The 20,142-nt window shown below is 37.5% G+C and overlaps 1 protein-coding gene across 1 annotated transcript in view; it reads right to left on the reverse strand.

Moving 5' to 3' along the window:
- Positions 1-1,767: 1,767 nt before the first annotated feature.
- RAP2A (RAP2A, member of RAS oncogene family) overlaps positions 1,768-20,142 on the reverse strand; it is a 30,944-nt gene continuing 12,569 nt past the window's right edge. Inside the window, exon 2 of the mRNA XM_036399657.2 lies at positions 1,768-5,797. Coding sequence (XP_036255550.1) covers positions 5,560-5,797 — 238 coding nt within the window. The 3' untranslated portion in view covers positions 1,768-5,559. The remainder of the gene's footprint in view (positions 5,798-20,142) is intronic.

The following is a 20,142-nucleotide window of genomic DNA, read 5'->3' on the forward strand; positions in this document are numbered from 1 at the left end:
TTTTACTTCCAACGTGAGAAGAAAAATGTGTTGGCCATCAGACAACTGAAACCCTAAACAACTGGAGTCAAAATCCAGATATATTAATTGACCTCCCTATGAAGAAAAGAAACCTGCAGTTCTAAATGTCTGGCTGCAATTAGCAAAAAAAAAAACCAAAGAAAAGTTCTTTCTACAGGTTTTATGGCAAAACAGGAATTATGTTTAAGACAACTGAGTAGGACACTAGTGTATTCAAACCGTCACTGGAAGATGGAAATTTCTTTCTGAAATGAGAATGACCAAGATGGTGCCTGCCAAAGGAAGAGATGACTACACTGCTATGGGCCAGACAGAGCAACACGCACAGTTTCCATCAATTTCAAAATAATTCTTCCTGCACTCAGAAAAACAGGTGTCATTTGATGAGAATAAAGCACAAGGTAACCAGCAAGGACACAATACTACTGGAGGTACCTTGGGATAGGAGAGGGAGTCCAGTGATTCCATGGTCAAGCAACAAAAATATTGACCAAAGGTTGGTGATTCAGTTAGACTGATACCTGTGGAAGACTGATAACAAGATATTATATCCAACCAAAATATTTTACAGAGTAAAAAACTTCCTGCAGTAGCTAGGAAGAAAAAAAAAAAAGAAAAAGGGGAGAAGGGTGCAGAGAGGCAGAGAAAGCATTTGCTAGGAGTGAAAAGTTCAAAGTTTTCTAGCTGTTCAGTTATTTGAAAAGAGCATGTCACACTTTTTCAACTGTTCGGAACAGCCCAATGAATTAAAGTTGTCTCTCTATAGGTATCTTCTTGGGCAAAACAAAAGGATATTACTAAGCTAATGGGACTGGAAGAACCCATCAGCAAAAGTTCCCTTGGAACTGATTTACAGAATGAATGGGCAAATCAAAAACATGCAATTAGCAGCATGTGTCAGCCTTCTATATGATCCATAGAACTAAAAGCATTTAAGATGTGCCAGCCTCAGGCTTCTTGCTCCTTAAGGCATGCATGACATACAAACAAGAGACTACCAAGCACCCATCATTACTGAAAACAGGGTTTTTTAGTGATACTGGCATGACTAAAATGTAACTGCTGATCAGTGCCAATTAGCTAGAATAATCCTGTTAGCATTAGCTCAACTGTTCATTTATAAATCTCTGCAACACTAATTGTATTTGAAGTTCTTTTAACACTAACTCCTTTTGTGTGGTGATGAAAGCCTTCAAAACACTCATCAATGGAACAGCTGATATAACAAACAATCCTTCTTTAACCCTTTGCAGTCTCAGTGCTATAAAAGTAGTTCTGCATATTAACTATATCATATATTGAACAAGTTTTTATGCGGTCGTTTTTTCTATATGGAACATTTTATTATATATTTACATATATATATATGTAAATATATATATATAAATTTATATATATTGCCATAGCAAGAGCTGTATCTTATCAAATACTGAGTATTACTGATTGTTGTCTGTGTGTATCCCACTAAGAAAAGTGAAGAGAAAACTGCCCTCCATTGCTATTGTTCTTTATCAAGTTCATAACTTAGATCACAACATCCATCTATCATCCATCCCTCCAAAATTAATTATATTTGATTTTTACTTATTGCTACTTAATTTGTACCAGAAGACCATTTTGGCAGGAAATACTTTCCTGAACTGAATATAGTTGACAATGTTGTTTCAAATTACTGGGCACCCTCATCAGCTTTGGATGAAGTTTTTAATCAAATCAAAATGGACAACAGAGAAAATGCAAGGAAGATTTCATTAAATAAATTTATTTGTTAAAATAATTTAACTCCAAATACAACTGCTGAGTTTGCATTGAGTTCTATGTACAATTCTTGTTTTATTTGAAACATCAAGGTTTAAACAACTGACATTGTTACAAAACAAACTGTTGCCCCATTTTAAGTTGCCAGTTGTATTAGAGCTCAACAATTAACTGTGAAATACATTAATTCACCCCTAGGAAACTCCAAATCAACAGCGTTAAGTCTGACTCCAGAACCCACTTCAGTCTTTCTTCAAACCCTGATCAAGAATTAACAGATGCACAACAATGCAGATAAAAGCCTCCTGCAGTTGTCAAACATTTGCTTTTGTTGCGGAGTTTCACAATTAAAGCCTTACCAGTGCTTTGATGGCACACTGGTAAAAAAAAAAAAAAAAATTAAAAACAAACATGCATAAAACCCCCCAACCAAATGGCTGACATCTTTAGGTAACATTCTATACAGGAAAGCAAATACCAGTAGTTTTCCCACAGAAAAGTAATGGCAACTGTAGCACTGGGGTTAGGGAGAGGCTAGAATCAGAACAGAAAATGTCATCAAATTTCTTTTCTTGATGCTCTGAAGGGGTGGGCAGGGGGATGGGCACAACAGAAAAAACTCAAACAAAATCCAATGCAAGTTATATACTCTTGATCTGATTCTGGTTTGTTTGCTTTGAATAATTTTTGTGTGTATTTTTAAGGGAAAGAGGAAACAGTTGCTCTATCATAGCTTAAAAGAATAAAAGTTGCAACTTTTTTTAAAAAAAAAAAAAACAACAAAACTGGAAAAAATGCTGTCTTTGTAGAAAAGTACAAAGCTCTACAAGAACAGCCAAAGGAAAAGCGGGTCTTTGGAACAAATCATAATATTTTAAGGCATGTTATAAGAAATTTTCAAATACTATAATTGGTAATCCTATCAGGGTACAAATGAAACAGTGACCCAAGACCAGTGATTCCTGCAGGGTGGCCATGCAGCCGCTGAGTGGCTCACCTACCTCCCTTTCTGCTACCCCTATAACTTGAAAAATCTGTCGAGTGCAACTGTCATTGATTCAAGCTCCACTATCTTCACATTAGTGGAAATACAAATAGTGCATAACTACTTCCTCAGAACTATACAATAAAAAACAACACTTACACTTTGCTCCCCCAGCCAAGTTGCATGGTAGCTTACATATGGCCTATGCTTTTGAAAATGTAAGAGTGTAATGAAGAAACAAAACTGGGAGATATTTTCTTTAATATTTCTGTTACAAATTTACTGTGCAATTTTTCCTATATTTAAAGCCCATCTGCTTTATATCATGAACTTCATGTTAGGCTGTTCATACTCTACTTTGTGCCATTTTCTCGGTTGATGAACAATCTGTCAGGTAAGATTTTTAACATCTCTGTAAATAACCTCGCATAACACGCACTTCCAACTCAGTTTGAAATTTGGCTTTGGTTTGCTTTTTTGTGGTTTTTCTTTTTCGAGTGCTTACGCAGTGGATCTCACACTGACAAGCTGTTTTGTGGATGGATTGTGCTGCTTGATTAACCGTTTCCCAATCTAGATATTTGAAACCCTGAAATATCATTGATCCTACATCTCACATCTTGTTTAAGCATGGCAGCTGACACTATGGGCAGGCAGGGAGTGGTAAGAGAACATTCATACCATCTAGTTTAGGCATGTGAGTTCTGTGACTTGGAGGACTAAAGTTAAAAGCCTAAGTTTGCTATACAGTCAATGGAAAGAGGTAGGTGCCTCTAGGAGGGCAATTCAGAGCACCCAAAATGGGCATTCAGATGCCAGAAACAAACGGTGTGCCTATCTCCCTAAGAGAACAAAGTACAGTAACAAAAGCTCTGCAAAGTAGGTGGGAAATGGGCTACATTTACGTTCTAGTAAGGCTTAATGCTCTGTGACATCTAATGCCCTTTGTCACACCGTTGTGGAAAGGTCTTGAAAGATTAAGGGCAGAGTTGGCCAGTTCTCTTCCGTGAAAACGATTTTCTTTAGTTATCATCCAGTGAACTATAAGTCAAATGTTAAGGATATTTATGTATGGAAATCTGCAAAGTGTCTTCTACTCCAGTGTCCTTTGTGGCAGATGAGAGCGCTTTTAGGAAGTTCTGCAGATGGAGGCAAAACTCTCGAACCTAACTCCAATTACAGCATTTCTAAGGGCCATATACACACACACATACACACTCAACACACACACACACAGCCCAGCACCCCTATTTTCACTCATTTAAACACAAGGAACTACACTGTTACTGCACAAGACTTAAAAACTAATAAACGCATGGTGTTATTTAGACCACAGGCTCAGTGACTGTATTTTATGGCCAATTTTACCTATAAAAGATCCAGCTCAAGACAATCTCTCCAGCATTTAAAATCTAAACATTGCGATTGAAAACTTTTCTATACTTTGATTGTAAGACTTTGAAATAGGTATTTCTGTGCCATTAGTCATGCAAATGATAAATACTTCACTGCTATGAAACTAGCAAGTCAGAGCTCGAGCATCCTTTCCAAATAAAATATTTGCTCCCACCATTAAACACTCCAATAATTGGGGCAACCTTTGAATAGTGTGTCAGGCAATTAAAGAGCCATTTCCACACTCACCTAAGGAATTACAACCGTAACTATTTCACCTCTGAACCAAATGATTTTACATGGTTATTCAATTTAAGTTTTCAACATTAAAGCTATCAAATAGCAAACTGGATTTTCAAATGTTAGTTTGGGATCACACCAGAGAATGTAGCCCTTAAAGGCAAGAAAAACTGTTGTCTTTAACAAACTAAAAAATGTAGGATGTTCATACTGTCCCACGAGGTTTCTGCAGAAGGGAACATATGGATGAAACATGGCTTAATTTTCCTTACAAGATGGTACTAGTTAATCTATTAAATTGTTCCTTGTTAGTAAGGCTCAGCAATTTTTTGTTTTTCATCACAGTTGCTTCCTCCTGGTTCAGTAAAGTGAAAATAAAGATGCTTCCTGCTTTGTAAACAGAGGGTTTGTTTGGCTTTTTGTAGACCAAAACCTGAAGCGATCCTCCATTTTTGAGCAGCAAAATGAAAGATTTAAAACATTCCAATGCCAGACTGTTTCTTCACCCGTCACTTGTTTCCAGATCTTGCCTCTCGTTTCACACACTGATACAATGTTTTCTATTTCAAGATGTGGGATAAAGTGTAGAAATAATAGCATTGATTTTGAAAAGAATCCAAACTATATGGGTCTCTGGTAGCCTTTTCCTCCAACACTGTCAGAAGTTCTGGTGAAATCAACATAACTGACTGAACAAACTCAGCCACATGTGATAGTGTCCATTCTGAAGCGTGGTAATCAGACACCAAAAGACTTGGTTCTCCTTTTCATCCTTATGCTTGTCCTGAAAGGTCTTCAGAGACATCCTCTCCGCGGCTTTCGTCTCCGTTTCCAAAAGGATTCTGTCCTCTTCGGAAATAGCTGCTGTTGTTGCTGTCTGACGTGACAACACACGTACGTTCGACAGGAACGACCCTGTAGATCAACTGACTGTGCCATAAAATTGCAGGTGCTCAAAGGGGAAAAACGGGTGAGATGTGGTCATTTAACCCAATTATATTCAGAGTCAGTGATTGACTTTCAATGCTCAGCTCTGAGTTAATGTTGCTACTTCACTACAGATGTATTTCAAGTGACCCACAAACCAGGAAGTGAAGTAGACAGTTTTACCACCTTACAAAATTTCTGCAAATTAAGTCCAGGTTAGGTCATTTTTAATGCTATTGTATATTACATGCAGAACAGCATGGATCATCTTTGTCTGGCTGTGCTGCATAGTTCATTTGTCTAACAATTTCCGCAAAGAGCTCATCCACCATTGTTTTACTTTTAGCAGAGGTCTCCATAAAGGGGCAGCCCCATTCTTCAGCTAAGGCTCTGCCTTCACTCAATGATACTTCTCTCTCACTTTCCAGGTCCACTTTATTACCAACCAGAATTACTGGCACCTTCTCATACCTACAGTTTAAAACAAAAACAACAACAATAATTAAATTTTTAAAAATGGCAACATTCTTCAAATAAAAAAAAGGAAGAAAAAAATCTATTTGCAAACACTACAGGCCCAAATGGAAAGAGACATTTGAATGACCTTAAAATTTTACATTTGAAAAAGTGTGTATTTCACATTCTAGCAATTTGTTGCACATCTTGTTCCCCTCAGAGCTTTCAGAGTTCTACAAAAATCATCCTCCCCTGAATTTTCCTTCCTTCCAGGAAACATGCCAGGAATAGTTTCACACTACAAAAATGAGGAATATAATACTATTTTCTCTGTTTGCAATCTCCATGTGTAAGAACAGGATGGACATCAAACCCTCCCTTCAACATTACACCCTCCTTCTCCCTGAAGAGGTATTTTGTATCTCCTGCTTGGGATAACGATGCAACACTCTCCCTCCCTTTCAAGAGAACATTTACCTTTGGTCAATATACACAGAACTCTCTGAATAGCAATAAATGAGACACAACCAAAGGGCCAGTAAATGAATTCGAATTTGAGGAAATGTAGTCCGCTTCAAGTACTGCATACACACATAAGTACTGTTACATAAAAATATGTATTAGATAATACAGAATGTGTATCTCTCCCTTGCAGCATTCACATCATTATGCCAGTTAAACAAGTTGAAGAGACCAAAAAAATCACAATTAAGTTCCAGGCAATACTATCACAGTTCTGCTTCATCATCAACTTGGACAGCACAACAGATCATGTTGCTATGAAGGAATTCTTTACTTTGCACCTCCTTGTGAAAGAATCCTTGCCAAATCTTTTAACAAAACTGAAATGCCTGCTGTTCTTTTTTTTCCACCCTCACATTCATAAACCTTTCTTCAGACATGAAACTAAGTGTTCCATCAGGTTTCAAATTTACATATTTGCCACAGAAAAGAAGAGAGAGAAGAAAACACTGGGCCTATTTCCAAAATACTCTTACACAGGTTTTCTCACAAAAGCAACTAGGACTGAGAGCAAAACCACTCATGACTTTTCAGCCCTCAAATCAGACCTAAGAGAAGCAAGATGGTACCTTCTTAACTTAAACCTGAATTTCTCCTTCATATTTTTCTTAGTAGTATTGCTTTGAGTCAAATCACTGGAGTAAGTCTGAACTGTGGACAGACAAAGGACGCAGCTGACACCTGCAGCACCTGAAGATGACACCCTCCTTAAGCCACCTTCTTCATCCCTCCCACCCATCCCCCCTGCCTGCCAGGCAAGGCAGCAGGGCAGCACCGGTGTATCTGCCTCATCTGTTTGAGGGGAACAGCCTGTTTCCCTGTCTGTCCCCACTGTGCACTGGAACAGGTACCTGTGTGCTCCTGCTGCAGGGACAGCGGGCTCCCCCAGAGTCCAAAAGGATAAAAGGCCAATAATGTCTCAAATCACATCAGCAACTCTTACATCACCAGACTAGTATAAAAATTTGTCCAACTATGTCATAAGATGTAGCTGAAACTGTAAACTTTGTTATGCCTCTTTGCTTACTAAGATAATGGCATTTAATCCATAGTCCAGGGCTGTCATCAATAATTGCAGAGAATTCCCCTCACTTTTACCATTTATCATGCCTTCATTTACCATCTGAAGAGATAGAATCCATTTCTCACTCTGTGGATAAGTGTTCAAGCACAATGATATCTTTGGAACACTTGTAAGAGCTAAGCTGCCATTAATAAAGTACCAAAATACATACTAGCACCTTGAAATCTGTCCTCCTGCATTTAAACACAAGATAGCACAGTCTTTAATTACATAAGATGGATGGCATTCAACAGATAAAAAGAAACACTGAATTATTGCCTTATCTTTATTGTTCAGATGCATGTGTCCTATTGTATTTGCTATACAGCATTAAAAAAAATCCTTCAGTGGAAATGGAATCAGGTACACCCTTCACTGCATTACTTTATTTCTGAAGGCCCCGAACTTCCTCTCACCCTCCACTGGCTTGCCCTCTGGTAAAACTGAGAAATTCAAAGCAGGTGCTTGAGAAATGCCCAGTGAAGAAATGGATGAACCAGAATTAAAACACATGATCACTTCTGAGTTTTGTGACATCACTTCAATTGTTGAGAAACATATAAGGAAACACATACACACTTGTTGCAGACTTATAGTCAGTGCCCCTGAAAAATTCAAGTGCTTAAAAGATTTAGGAATGCTAGAAAAGCTGGGCAACTAAATATCTGAGTGTCTGTATGCTATGAGTACTCAGCACCTGGGAAATGGAGCAGTGCAAACCCTGATGTTTTGTACTAAAGAACAGAAAGAACTGATGAGCTGACAGAAAAGATGTGAAAAGCCTAATTTAATTTATTTGCACAGGACCATCTACGAACTATTAGGTGGAACTGATAGAAGCAATTTTCTGTATTGCTTTTCCTGTTGCATTTACTCAATTTGCTACCAACCTTCATCACTTAAAATGAGATCCTACAGTCAATAGCCTTATTCACCTTATAATTCAGATTCACCCAATAACCAATAACTTTCCAAGACTGAAATGTGTAAGGAAGTGTTTCTGCAAAGCTCTCATTATGTCTCCTTAGCAAAAATAAAGTTGCTCTTGCAGAATACATCCCTGTACTACCTAGATTTTGAGTGGTTAATTTTACAGAAAAAATATATTTTATATATATACATATTCGGTGTGGCACATATTTTAGATTTTTATATATACTTATGCCTGTCTATTATAAATACAATTTATCTTTCTACATAGAAGAGTCAGTGTCTACTACCTAGAATACAGCAAATAATGGAAAAACAGTCCAGGGATACTGAGCAGAAGACTGGCTCTGGTATGAGCTGGACCTAAGTGCTCCAGCTCAGTATCAGTACTGCCAGACCCAAGCTGAGTAGAGGGATTCAGACCAAACTTCTATGTATCATATTCCCCAAGTACCAAGAGGATGATGAACTGCGTGTCTTCATTCAGAGTCCTAAGGGACTTCACATTTTCCAGTTTTGAGTTCTGGTAACACATTGTGGAAAATCTAGCTCTTGCCTAAATCAAACTCTACAACTCTGAAGTTGAAGCTATCTCTGCACCCTTTACCTCTCAACACTGCCAGAATTTCCTGCCTCAGTATCCTGGGCAATTTCTTTTCTGATGAAAAGAACAGGGGAGATCCCTGGCTCAATGCTTTCCTTACTACAGCTGCTGATCTCACTGGAGGCAATTTCTGCCTGCATCTGGAGACTCCACCTGATACTCAGAGCTTTGACCAGCCAGATGTTGAACACCCACCACTCAGGTGGTGTACAGCAGCACAGGCCCACCAAGAGAAGGGTAGATTCTCAGATATGGGGGAATTATATGATTCTAATGAAATCTGAAGGGAAGAAGGTAATTTCTTCTTCACCCTGTTGAATTTCAATGGCCCAAGAAAAAAATAGGTTCTTCACAAAGGAAAAAACAAATCAAAAAAGAGAGCCACCTTGCAATGTCCAAGAAGCAACGCAGAATCCTTCCATACAACCACAAAAATTAAACATGGGAATTCACAAATCCTTCCTCCAGCAGGATCTAACTTACTCACAAATACTTTTAGCAGAGCGAAAGAGGCTGAAACCCCACCACGCATACTGAAGTCCTGAATCCAGGCTGCTGTTCCCATCACAGGATCTGTGAGAGAGCAGCTCAGCTCACAGTGAGAGCTGGGCAGAAGTTTTGCCTTTTGCTGCAGCCCACCTGCCCCTGCCTGTTCTGTTAGCAATGGAAAAGTGGCACAGTTCTGCTCATTTCTGGAGCAGGAAAATTCAAATTTCTCAGTATGGCTGAAAAGCTTTGAGCAGCACGGATCATTCCTAATGAAAAGCATGAGGAACACCTGAAAATAAGAACTGCTGCTACTTTTGTCAGTATCAAAGAGCACAGTACGTATTCTGGAGCAAATATAGCAGAGCCTGTAAGAAACACTCTCAAAAATGTAGCAGGGGAAGGCTTGACTTTTTAAGACCTCTTCAGGAACAAATTTTGCAAGACCTATTACACGTGTTTGCAGAACACGATTAAAGAACAAGGCACTTCACCCTGTTTAAATGATCTCATTATCTTTAGCTCCAACCTGACAGATACTGAGCAGTGGTGATTCTTGAAGAGGTAGCAGGACTGCAGTCATTTATAGCCCTATGAAAGGCAGCTGTACAGAGTCAAATGCCATCATATCTAGGGTTTCCACTACTGGCAAGGTACAGTCATTGCCCCATAAAAGACAATCAGAATGTGTTTGCTAGTTCTAGATAAATCCAGTGCTAAAACCCACCCCGTTACCCAACTTTAATGAACAGCTGGGACCAATTTACCACAGTAAATCCCTCAGTTTTCCTGAGGATGGACACCACAGCCACATGAAATCAACAAATACACAAACATCAAATGTTTTATGTGCCCCAGTTATACACTACGGACCACACAGCCGTATATATCACACAGCGATAAATATTCCTATATTTTATCTTACCTCACATGGCATACACATCATCCACATTTCTGTTTAGATTACTATGTACACTTTGAATAAAAGCTTAGAACATTTAGAAAGTGTCAAGGTGACTGGTATGAGAATGATCTTCAGAGACTTTTTCCTTTCCACCTCCAATCCCACCCAAAAAAACATGGGCAATACCTAACTTCTTTTACAAGGTACTTCTCAGATTTCTGGTTAGAACTGTCATTGGATAAAGATAAAAACAAAGATGATGTGCAGTGAAAATATAATAAAAATGAAGATTGAAACAGCGAGAATTTTAAAACAAAACCCCCAAACATGCCAAGGCTAATAAACTGATCTGATTCCTTTAAACAGTGGTAGAGTTGCCCAGTTCCCCTACACTCTGTGCGTGTGTGAGTTGTAGTAGTCAGTACAGAAAAATGTACAAACAGGTTCCTGTTTTCTAATGTCACCTTCTGGAAGTGGTGTCTCTTTTCTAAGATTGTTTTTCCTGAGTTTCATATCAGACCCAAATATTTTCAACCAAATCATTCAGTGTAATAAAAACATACCAAGATAATATCATGTATTCCTAAAGACTATTTTTATAACAAGTTTAAGTCCTGTTGAAGTTTTTGGAAAGATGCATGATGACAGCTTTATATGATAAAAACTGGGACCACTGAAATACAAAAGGTATCTATACAGGATAACTATTACTAATAATCAAAAGGAGTCTCCAGTACTAAATCTCCTTTATTACCTTCTATCTCCAGAACTAACTCTCCTTTATTACCTCCTACACACAGGGCATCTTTCTCTTTTTTTTTAAAATCCATTTCTGTCACTTTTGATAGTATTTAAAATAGGAAATTAATTTAAGGGATAAGGATATTAGTGTTGAAAATGAATCAAATATATCAAAAATCAATAAAAAAGAACTGTTCTTCAATTTAGACTTACAAAAAATTTGTGGTATGAATCTTCCCAAAATACACAGCAAAAGAATTATGGGTATTATGAAATAAAGTACCAGAAATGATAGTTAAATCATCCACACTAAATATAACTAAATATACTTTTGTAATGTAACTTGCAAACTTTGATTGCCTTCAGTAAAATCTGTCATAACTTTAATAAGCAGTTTCCTCATCTAGAGGAAGAACATATTCCAAGTGTAACTATCAAGAATTTTTCTAATCCCTTTCACATAATTACTTGGATATTTAATACAGAATCCTTGATAATTTAAACTCACATCAGATATAGAGGATAAGAAAAGGCACCGAGAGTTCCCAAGCTTGATTCTGAGCATCTTAAACACCAGGACGAGAGGAAGCAATACCACGGAATTTTCAAGGAGAAAACCATCTTCAACCTGTCCTGAAATTACCAATTCTTGAACCAAGCAGCAGGAAAAAAAAATGTTGCATATACACACACACACTTCTGAAGCTATTACTACCTTAAGACACCCAGACAGAGGAGACATCTCACTTTTACCAAACCCTATTCTTTGTATTTGGTAGCTTTAAAAACTGCAGCTATTAGGGGGTCATTGTGCAGAATTATGTTTCCATAGACTCCTGCAAATGGACACCAATAAAGACACGGCAACACCAGTACACATGTATAAATGTGTCAGAGAGATACTCAAATCTAAACAAAGGTAGGTTTCTGCAAAGTTTGAGCGCTTTTCCCTCTAATGGAAATTATTACAGCTTCTCAGGCAAAACCACACAGAACAGCTGTAAAACTCCCACGATTCTGCTGCAAACAAGTCATTCCAGTTTACTAATTAATTGCATTTAATATTCAGTTTTGTAAGCTATATTGTGTAGTGATTTAATTTAACTCCCAACTAAAAAAATAGTCTTAAAATAATTTTTATAAATGAGTAGATGTTAAAGAGTTTATTGGAAGTCCCACTGCAATTAGGTGGCTGAGTCATGAATCAGTTTGCTATAAAGAACAGTGTATGGCCTAATTGCAGGACTGGGATCTAACATTTTATTCTAGGCTTTGACATGAACTCCTTACATAGCCTTTGGGAAAAGAAAACTCTTCAGATGGATAGATTGAGGTATATAAAGTCATGATAATTGTACTTACTCATAGGACAGCAAATTAAATAATAATTGCAAAACAACTTGGGAGGATAATATTAGAATAATAAATAACACCACACCATATCACTTTTGAAAAGGCTTCAGAAACTTTGTTCTTGTACATGAAACTTTCTGGAAATAATCCCCTCAGTTTAAATAAAATACTTTAAAGCCAATTCAGTTCTGTGGGTGTTAGAGCTGGCTTCACTTGCCAATTTGGCTCACCATTGGTGCTGTGCTTGTAAGAAATTAAGAGGAAATAGTTCCAAGCCAAAGCCCAAGAAACAACAACCAACCACAGCATGCAGAAGCACTATAAATATCTGCTTCCCAACTCTCACAATAAGCACTTTTCAACCAAAGCACTTGCACACATTATTCCTAGGCAGCTTACAGCTGAGACCTTCCAAGGGACTAGAACCATGGATTGCACAACCCAACACACATACTCAAAGGCCATGCAGTAAACCTGCATTCCCTGCTGCAACAGATGTAACAGGATGATGCACATCATCTCTGTATGAAGGACACCAAAGATCTTTACAAGCCATTTCCATTCACTTCAGAGAGAAATTCTTATCTACAGAGGATTTTCTGCAACTAAGATTCCGTAGAAGAACTAGAATAACAATAAACTCCTTCCATGTTTTCAGCCTGCTTCTGCAAGTCACTACAGATAGAGCCTACTTTTAGCTCTCCCTCCAGCTTTTTAAGATAAAATGTCAAGAGCAACTGAAAATTCAAAGGTCTATCGACATATCTTAAGGCTTCGCTAGTCACTAAAGTAAGTCCTAAAAATATATCCCTGATCATTAAGATGTTAGGGAGACATTTTCTCATTAAGTTTGCAGAACTCCATGAATGTTTAAACTATGTCCCATGACACTGTTCCCCTCAAAGTAAGGCTGTGGCACAGGTGAAGGAAATCAGCTTCTGAGTGCTGGGGATGACAAGGAGCCTATGACACAAGTAGCTTCAGTTCTCATCTACTGCCATTTCAGATGCTCTAAAGTCTTCACAAACAAGAGGTTCTTTTTCACCTTAAAAAGGACACTTCTCCCTAGTATCTATCATTAAAATTCACAGCTAACACTGAAGTCTATTATCAAGACTGAAGACACTCTAAGGGATATATAAAATCTACCTTCTTAGCAGCAGGTTTGCTGGGAGCATATCCAAACAAGATTTTAATCCTTGAGTTCCCTCTCTATGCCAATCAAAATCCTCATCTTCACAACTGAGCATCAACATCATCTTGTTGAAATCCTGAAATGCTTGGCACATTTAGCAACTCAGAAACACTGGAATTTTCAAATGGGAATTTTCTGTTCCTTGGTTTAGCTTAAGAAGCAATAACCACAAGTAAATACAAAGCAAATGTTGTACCTGGCTGTTTCCAATGTGACTAATGCCCTTGTTTCTAAAAGCAACAAGAAAATCAGAATGTCCTACAAATCTGAGATTCTCACAGCTGCAGCAATTTCATCTAGCTCCTGTTTCTCTACTCAGTTCATACTGAAAGAAGTCTAATTGTCAAGAAAACTATTAACAGATTATGAGGCATGTTATAGTTGCTTAAATACAAAAAAGTTATTGCTCAAAAAATTTCCAGACATTAAAGTTGAGCACCTAATTTTTTAAAAAATTACTGCTACTAGCTGTAGGAATAGCCCAACATCCTGAAAATTGGGCCTCACTTTTCAGTATTTAAGCTTTGCATCCATAATTGAAAATTATTCTTAATAATCATATTAGTTTTCTTACCCTGAATATTTTTAAGCCATATCCATGCTAATATACTAATGTTTATTCCAACACAATGAGCATGACTGGATAGGTCAACTATCTACCAATAGTGCAACATATAGAAGATTCTAAAATTAAAGAGACTACCATCTATCTTTTATTTGTATATTGAAGTCTCAAAAAATACATTTCTTTTAAATGACAACTCTTTTCAGACATAACCACTTATAATTAAATTTTATCCTCAATGTCTTAGAGCAAAACCATTAAGCATCAAGCAAGAGGAATGCTGAAATGTGATTTAAGAGATGTGGGTTCAGTTTCACACCCTGTTACAGACCACCTGTGCAATTTCTGGCAAGTCCTTGAACTCTGTACCTCTGCTCTCCATCCGAAGAAAAGAGTTGTCAGCTTTAACCTCTGTTGCCTATGGCACATAAACACTTCTGAGGTCTTCCATCCTTAGTGATGGAGGCAATCTGAACATCTTGAAGCATGCAGTAGCAGTTTTGCTTGCTCTTCAACTGAAAAAGCACCCTGCATCCCAGCTATTCTCAGCAGTGAGCTATGAACACCACAAAATTTCAAGATTTCTTTACAAGTATTAGGAACGTTAGGGCAGATTCTGTGCCAACATCAAACCTGTCAGCAGCAAGAATAAAGCTGGTGGATTAGGTATGCCTTGAAGCAGGAACACCAGCTTTGGGGTCAAAGTCAAGGTTATTATCCCACTTCAACACCTCCAACTTGAGCAGAAACTGCAAAGGCTCACAATACCTTTAAACATACACTGACGTTGAGGGATTTCTCCTTCTCCTTGCTCCTCTGTACAAAACTCTAGCAGGTCATAAAACCTGCCTGTTCTGGTGATGTGGGACTGAATAGGTGCCTTTACAAGCAGTGAAATGCAGATATCTGTTAAAAGCAATGTGAGCCCCTTGCACATCGTACAAATCTATGGATTCCAATTGTTCTACAGTTTGAAGTTATTACATTGTTGTGTTCAAACAACAGTGACCCTAAAATGCATTACTATTTATCTATCAATACATACTTTGTCACAAGAAATTTCTCTCAGAAGCATATCTTGATGTGCAAATGTTTAGATAAACTACTGTAATATTTTAAAATATACTGTAAACTTCCTGTACAAGCAAACACTGACAAAGGTGAGGGAGGAGAAAGAAAGGCACCAAAGAGATTTGTACCAATTCAGACATATCAAAGTTTATGCAAGTAGCTCAGCTACAAAAAAAATAAAATCTTTGCAACAAAATACTGTTAACAATCCTCCTGAAAAAGCTGAAACAGCATCCAGACTTTCTATAAAGTGCAGAGTGTGTAAAGCAATTTATGAGTACAATGGTAGGTCTAGTTTCTTACAGTCTATCAATGCTGCTATCTAAAGCTTTTTTCCTTCTGCCTACAACTTTTCCCCTCACCATTCTCCAGTCCATAAATAGCATTAAGCATGTGCCAGTTTCTTCCATATAGCAGCGACAGTGTGTCTTTCCCACCAACAATTCTGACAGAACTTAATCATTATTTAGATTTCTAATTTGTTCCAGATGTTGATCTGGGCAGGAAGGGACCTTGGGAAGTCTCCAGTCCAACCCCCTGCTCAGAGCAAGGTCAGCCAGGAAATCTCAACCAGCTTCCTCAGGGCCATGCACAGCTCAGTCCTGAAAACTTCCAAGGACAGGCTTTCCATGATCTCTCTGGGAATTTGTCCTAATGTTTAATTTAGTTTAACTGTGCTGCAGAATTCAAAACTTACTGGCAGGTAATGGAGGAAGATGAGACAAGCGGACAACTGAGTTGCATAATGCTTGTTTACATAGAAAATGGGCTGAGAAACAAATGACAAAGTTACATAAATATTTATAGCTATTCATTTATGCAGAGGAAGTGATAATCATACTTACAGGCCTTGAGATAGACATATATCTCAGAATTTTGAAAGCAAAATGAACTAACCAGATTTTGCAGAATTAACTAAAGCGCAAGCATAAGTTAATGACAACTTCAAACTCTTCATCCTTGTTTATTTAAACTATAAAATTGAAACATTTAGTGGATACATAAAGTAAAAATAGCAAAAAGTAGTGAAATTCATATGCATTTTAAAAGGGCCAGAACACCACAGTGCTCTAAAGTATTAGTTCACTCTTCAAAGCCAACACACTCTTATATTACTTTAACCAATTTATAATCACTGATAAAAATTCCACTGCAAAACTTGTTTAAACTATTCTAATGAGATTTTCTCTAGCTCATTAAAATTACACTTTTACAGTCTTCAAGAATAGGTCTAACAATTAATTCAAAACCTTCTTAGTAGCATCACCCACTTCCAAAGGATTAGAGTTCAGCAACAATCATGTTGTCCTGTCCAGTCAGAACCTCAGGCAAAGAAACAGTTTCTCTTCCATTTCGAGGTAAGAACCTATTACTCCAAAAAGTCTGTCCTCCTGACTTTTGGCATTACCCAGATCTGGCCCCTGAAATGCAAGCCTTGCTCACAAAACTGATCTCTGATAATTTGACTGCCACAGTCTAGTCTGCAGAATCAAGCATTACATACTGATACAAACTGCAGAGGCTTTTATTTATTTGCTTTTTCAAGAATTTGACTGTTTGCAATGAACCTAGCTGCAGGTCACTAAAACTCAAAAAGTAAAACAAAAATAACAGGGTTAATTGGCAAACAACCTGGCCTGGATTTCTGCTCTTTCATCAGTCCCTAAGTAGAAGCTAAGGCAGGTAGATACTGGAGTTTTTATGATACTGCATAGCCTGAAAAGAATTTGGGTGTCTAGTTCAAAGCAGAGACTTTCGTTGCCCTAGAAACTAAAGAAGAATACAGCTTAATGTCCTTCAGGCTAATAAAAATATTCTACAATGCACATAAAAAAAACTTAGCAAAAAAATGCTCTGTTGAGACAGATCTTCCTCACTCACAATGGTACAATTAGGGTGGAACTCTGCATACTTTTCAGAAGATGGACTACTTTACAGAAACTCTAAGCAAGTGACCACTCTGATACAGTGAAAAAATTCAGGACAAAACAGTATAAAATGCATTTTCTCTTTTACTGCAGAAATACTATTCTTATTTCAGTTCCTTTTGACCATAGTCAAACCCTCCTCTACCAACAAAGTAAAAATCCAAGGCCTTGATGAGTATCACGAGCAGATGCTCTGAAAGCCTCTTCACTACTGCCAAGTTTCTACTAGAACATTTTATTTTCTACTTGGTAAGCAAAATCATTCTGCCATGACTTCAGAAAGTTGGTGGCCCTTACCTTACAGAACAATTTATCTAATTACCATATGCCTACTATAAATAATTGGAATGTTAGACTAAACAGAGCACCAAGAAGGTTTTATTCTCCACAGGTTTAAGAAGTTAGCTCTATCTTCAACACCTCAACTTTCTCTCTCCAGAAACTGTATCCAAAAAGTGTATATAATCTTGTTAAATGAAACTGTTTCCATATCTAAAGATGAACAGACAAATAAGAGCTTCAGAAGTGCCAGAATTTTTTGTTTGTTACTTGTTTGTTCTTATTAAAATAAATCCTGGTTCATCTTCAAATACAAAATACTGCCTCCCAACATACTACCTTTAAATGGAATAAAGATAAATATAGAGAACAATTTCTTGATAACTTCCCTACTATCTTGAGCATAAACTTCAGAAATAATTTTCTTAGGAGATTTTTTCATTCTTTCTACAATAGGACGGGTACCAATTAAAGAAAAACAACAGACTACTTCATTCTGAATCAGTGTTGTGAATATAATCCATTTGAATATCCAGACATTTCTTAGTAAGAACTTGTTTATAAGATGACATTAAATATAGGGTAGCTGGTAAAACAGTGAAATGTAAACATTTTACCTTTTCTCACATACATAGATGTATGTGAGAAATGTATGAATATCTCAAATCTAATATTTGATTAACTATCAAAATGAAGCCATCTAGAATGAGGAACTCAGATATAGTCATCATCTCAGATGTCGAGCTATTTATATTTTAACTACTGTATAAATGTTAATTTCCTTGGGTCTACTCTAGGTTATAAAAAGCTCCTCTTTCCCAGAAGAGTTTTACTAACCTGTCTGACAGCCATTTCATTGTCCATGAAGACACTCCATGGCAGCCAGTCAAGCCTGCAGTGGTTTTATCTTGTACCTGTTAACGCTACCAGCAAGGTTGGCCCCTGGGACTCCACCACCACCACGCTGCTGCACCTCTGGGGACGTGGGCACCTTGGCTGTGCCCAGGCTGTGTCAGCAGCACCGGGGTCAGAGCCCAGGGCTCTGGCTGCCAGCATCCCTTGGGCAGCAGAGCGGCTCCGTGCTGGCGCTCTGCCGTGGCCGTGTGCCGGCCCATGGCCGCTGTCACCCAGAGACGGGGAGGGCAGAAAGAGCAACCCATGCAACCCATGTGAGAGAGGGAAACAGAACAAAATCAGTGCATATGTTTCTTACTGACACAATTTTTTTTTCAGAGGAAAACACAAACAAGCCAGGCAAACCTAAGAAATTTCTTTAAAATGCTGCGAATTCCCACATGGATGCCAATTTTCATATTGCTCAAATTAGGTATGAGACAAACAGTGTGGCTTTACACTGGTTTAAACAAATTTGTTCAGAAGCAATTCTGTGAAATAATTTTCACATGTAGACAAAGCCTATTTTAATTTTTTTAAACAGAAGATGACTGCAGAACCTGATAGAATTCATTCATTATTTTTTTCTTTTTATCCTGAGTCCTGACCCCAGATGGCTAAAAGACTGAAAACCTCTTGTGTACATGTATGCATATGTTTGTGTGTATGTTCTACATACATTTTAACTGTCTCTCTTTCTGAGCAAACTTAATTTTAGAAAAGCCCATGTACTTCATTTTATTCCAAGAAACAAAATATTACCCCAATATTTACATGTGTATTTGACACATTTTAGGTACAGATACGATGGTAATTTGTATACTTAATCTTCTAAAGTAACAGTAAGAAAATATTAGAAAAATATTGAAACATTTGAAAAAGAAGGTTTTCTTTTAAGAAAGAGATTATGTTTAAAGATACTGTACACACACCCCCGTGTCCATTACACCTTCTTCATTGAATCACTAATTAGTAACTAGAATTTCCTGAAAATAGTTCATTAATTATTTTTTCCACATTAAGTTGTCCTATTCAGAAAGGCCATTCCAATTAATCTGAAGGTGTGTGCAGAGGTGTGAAGCCTAGACTGTTCCCAGTCCTTTTAATCTAACCACATTTCTTGCTGACAGACAAAGTCTTTCAAAGCAAGCGTTTTGATAATTTCTTGGAGGAGACTGCAAACTTCAATTACCAGACTAATTATCCCAGCTAGGAAGGCAATACAATTGCGTAATTTTAGAGTAATGATGGACTTTCAAGGTGTGCCTTCTCAGCTTTCATCCAAGGCTGAGCTCACCATTGTCCCTCTCTGGCAGATGAAGCTACCACGATGGCAGTCACTATTTCTGACTAAAAACCATCTGGAGGAGAATTCAAGATTCCCTCAGTTATGTGATTTCACACCTTTAGGTTATTTGTTTTCTTTTTTGAATAGATTAATTTAAAAAATGATGCTTTTCTCTTTTTTTTATTTTTTACCAAATATAGTTCTTGAGAAAAAAATAGAAAAGGCAATATCTTGCAATAAATTGCAGCAGTTATATTGAATGACCAAATTCTTGAGGAGCCATGGAAATAAAATATTCTCTTTTTTCAAAAATCATACTTCTTTCCTCTGTAGAGCCTACAATGCAGCAAATCTTTCCAGAGGTGAAAACTTTGTAAACACAGGGTTGTTTCTTTTTCTCCAATGTGTCCTTGTCAAGTCTAGAGACACATTAGTAAGTCCTGCAATTCATAGCTTCTGCCTTCCCTCTTCCTTATGTTCCAGAGCAATTTGGACATTTTAAGTTCAAGTACTCCAATGGTAGCTTTCAGTATATTT

This window comes from Molothrus ater, chromosome 2 (genome assembly GCF_012460135.2).
Source record: "Molothrus ater isolate BHLD 08-10-18 breed brown headed cowbird chromosome 2, BPBGC_Mater_1.1, whole genome shotgun sequence".
Classification (NCBI taxonomy): domain Eukaryota; kingdom Metazoa; phylum Chordata; class Aves; order Passeriformes; family Icteridae; genus Molothrus; species Molothrus ater.